This window comes from Leishmania panamensis (genome assembly GCF_000755165.1).
Source record: "Leishmania panamensis strain MHOM/PA/94/PSC-1 chromosome 26 sequence".
NCBI classification, from domain to species: domain Eukaryota; phylum Euglenozoa; class Kinetoplastea; order Trypanosomatida; family Trypanosomatidae; genus Leishmania; species Leishmania panamensis.
The window spans coordinates 676,090-678,279 of NC_025872.1; the positions used below are offsets into that span (position 1 = coordinate 676,090).

General features: G+C 59.9%; 1 protein-coding gene across 1 annotated transcript; it reads left to right on the plus strand.

Annotated features, from left to right (window-relative positions):
* LPMP_261850 (hypothetical protein) lies at positions 1 to 2,190 on the plus strand (the record flags this gene model as incomplete). Its single annotated transcript, XM_010701702.1, has 1 exon — positions 1 to 2,190. The coding sequence occupies one exon, from the start codon at positions 1 to 3 to the stop codon at positions 2,188 to 2,190; it is 2,190 nt and encodes a 729-aa protein (XP_010700004.1).

Sequence of the window (2,190 nt, forward strand, 5' to 3'; positions counted from 1 at the left end):
ATGTACAAGAAGGCTCTGAACGCGTTCTTCCTGAAGGTGCACCCCGACTTCTTTCACCACAATGTGCAGCAGCAAACTGTGAACCAGAACTCAGTGGCGCAGCTCAATGAATTGCTTGCGTGGGCGAGGGAGTTCAAACAGGGGACTCTGCGCTCACCACCAGCTACGTCCATCTCCTTCAGCTTCTACCGTCGCATCGACGACAAAGAGGATGGCAGCGCCAACGCCGCCACCATGCAGCGGTCAGCGTGCGCAAGTGGTGCCCGAAGCAGCGGCGGTGATCAGTCAATGGGGTCCCTCTTCACGAAGCAAGCAGGTCAGCCCGCCGATTGGCCGTCAGATGGCAGTGGCTTTGACGACTCTGGCGCTGGTGGCAGCGCGTCATCGCGCCACGACTCCCAAACGGCTCTCATCCACTCTACGTTTGAACTTCCGCAGGGCTTTGTGGCAAGTGAGTCGAACCGTGGCCTGGTGGAGCGCGCCGTGAATAAGTTCTTGCGCGACTTGCTGCGTCGAGCCGAGTGCATCGACTCCGTGACAGCGTCCATGTCAGTCGCAGAAGACGCGGCTGCGGCGCGGCGGGAGGCAAAACCGTTGCGTCGTCGTCATCAAACGGATCCGCGGGTGAAGAGAAAGAGTGGCGGCAAGACCCTCCTGGACGAGGCGAGTGAGGCCATGACGATGCAGTGGACACTGACAAGTGTCCCCACCCTCGAGGAGCTGATGGACGCCGATCAGGTGCTTTTCGCCAAGACCCTGTCCCCCTTGCAGTGCTCCGCAGCGCTGCATACCATACGCGTCTCTCTTGGCGAGCTGCACTATGATCAGTGGAGCTCGATGCCGCTGATTATCGATGACCACTTCGCCATTGGTGCCGGCATCACAGGTGGCCTGACGATTCCGTGGGACTTTACGGCGATGCAGTTTATCAGCTTCCTTCAACAGAACGCCGCCTCCATCGCGCAGTGCCGCGCGTTAGTGACGACGCTCGCAACGGAGGTGGAGCAGCTCATTGCAGAGCTGTGCAGGGCGCTGGAGTTGGATGACGTTCTCATTTCGTGCTCGCACAAGGAGGCGATGGATGTGCTGCGGCTGCTACATCGCAACAAGGAGCTCCTACACGGGTACGGGCTGACAAACCTGACTATCGAGCTTGGTATGCATCACGCCACGCGTGCCAACGGCGTCGTCATCGTTGACGTGTCCATGAAAACAAGCGAGCAGCTCCGCAAATGGCTACAGGCGCTTCACGGCAAGCTTGACCTGCAACGCAAGCTTTACAGAGTGTCGAAGCAGATGCTGGAGACAACAATGTGGCACTTGAAGGAATTCCGCGACATGGTGGAGCCAGGCGGTGTGGACGCTTTCGTAAACAACGACTGCACGTACGCGCAGCGGTTGGGGTGGGCAAAGGAGCTCTTCCGCATTGGCCCTGCGCTGGCGCACTGGGACTGGAAGGAGTTCACGTTTCTGCTGAGCCCTGAGCTTGATGTGGACTGGAGTCGGCGTCAGCTTCAGCTGCCACACAACTTCGACGGCGACGCCTTCGTCCGCTACATTGAGGATGTCCAACAAAGCGCAAAAGAGAAAGATAAAGAGGCGTTGCTGCGCGCGAGTGCGATGCGCCGGCTGTCAGACGAGGAGCTCCGCGCACAGGCGCACGCCACGGACTTGCAGCTGGGTAGCGACACTAATGAAGCTGAAAACGATGGGCAGGCGCGCCGGCAGCTCATTGATGACCCTCTCGTCCCTGGGGTCCAGCCAGTGTCGGAGGCGATGCGTCATCTCTACCGGCAGTCCTCGCCGCACATGGACGAGTACATGACCTCCAGCGAGGACAAGTTGGACCCTCTTAGCGTCGAGCGTCCGCTCTCGCACGCCATCACGTTCAACAGCGACGCAGAGGCGGAGGAGCAGCTCAAATGGGAGGGCTTCTATCAGGAGCCGTACGTGGACCAGATGCCGACCGGCGACCTCGACGATATGGCGCACACCTACCGACTCACCAACCGCTGGCATCGCGAGGCGGCGGCGAAGAAGCTGCTGGAGGAGTTGCAGGCCACGTACGGAACGAAAAGTCGCCGATTTGACTACCAAAAGATGGGCGATGTGCTGGAGATCAACAACGCCCGCGTGCAGCCGAAGGGGTTCCCGGTATTGGCGCGAGGCATGAAGCCGATCGAGGGTTAG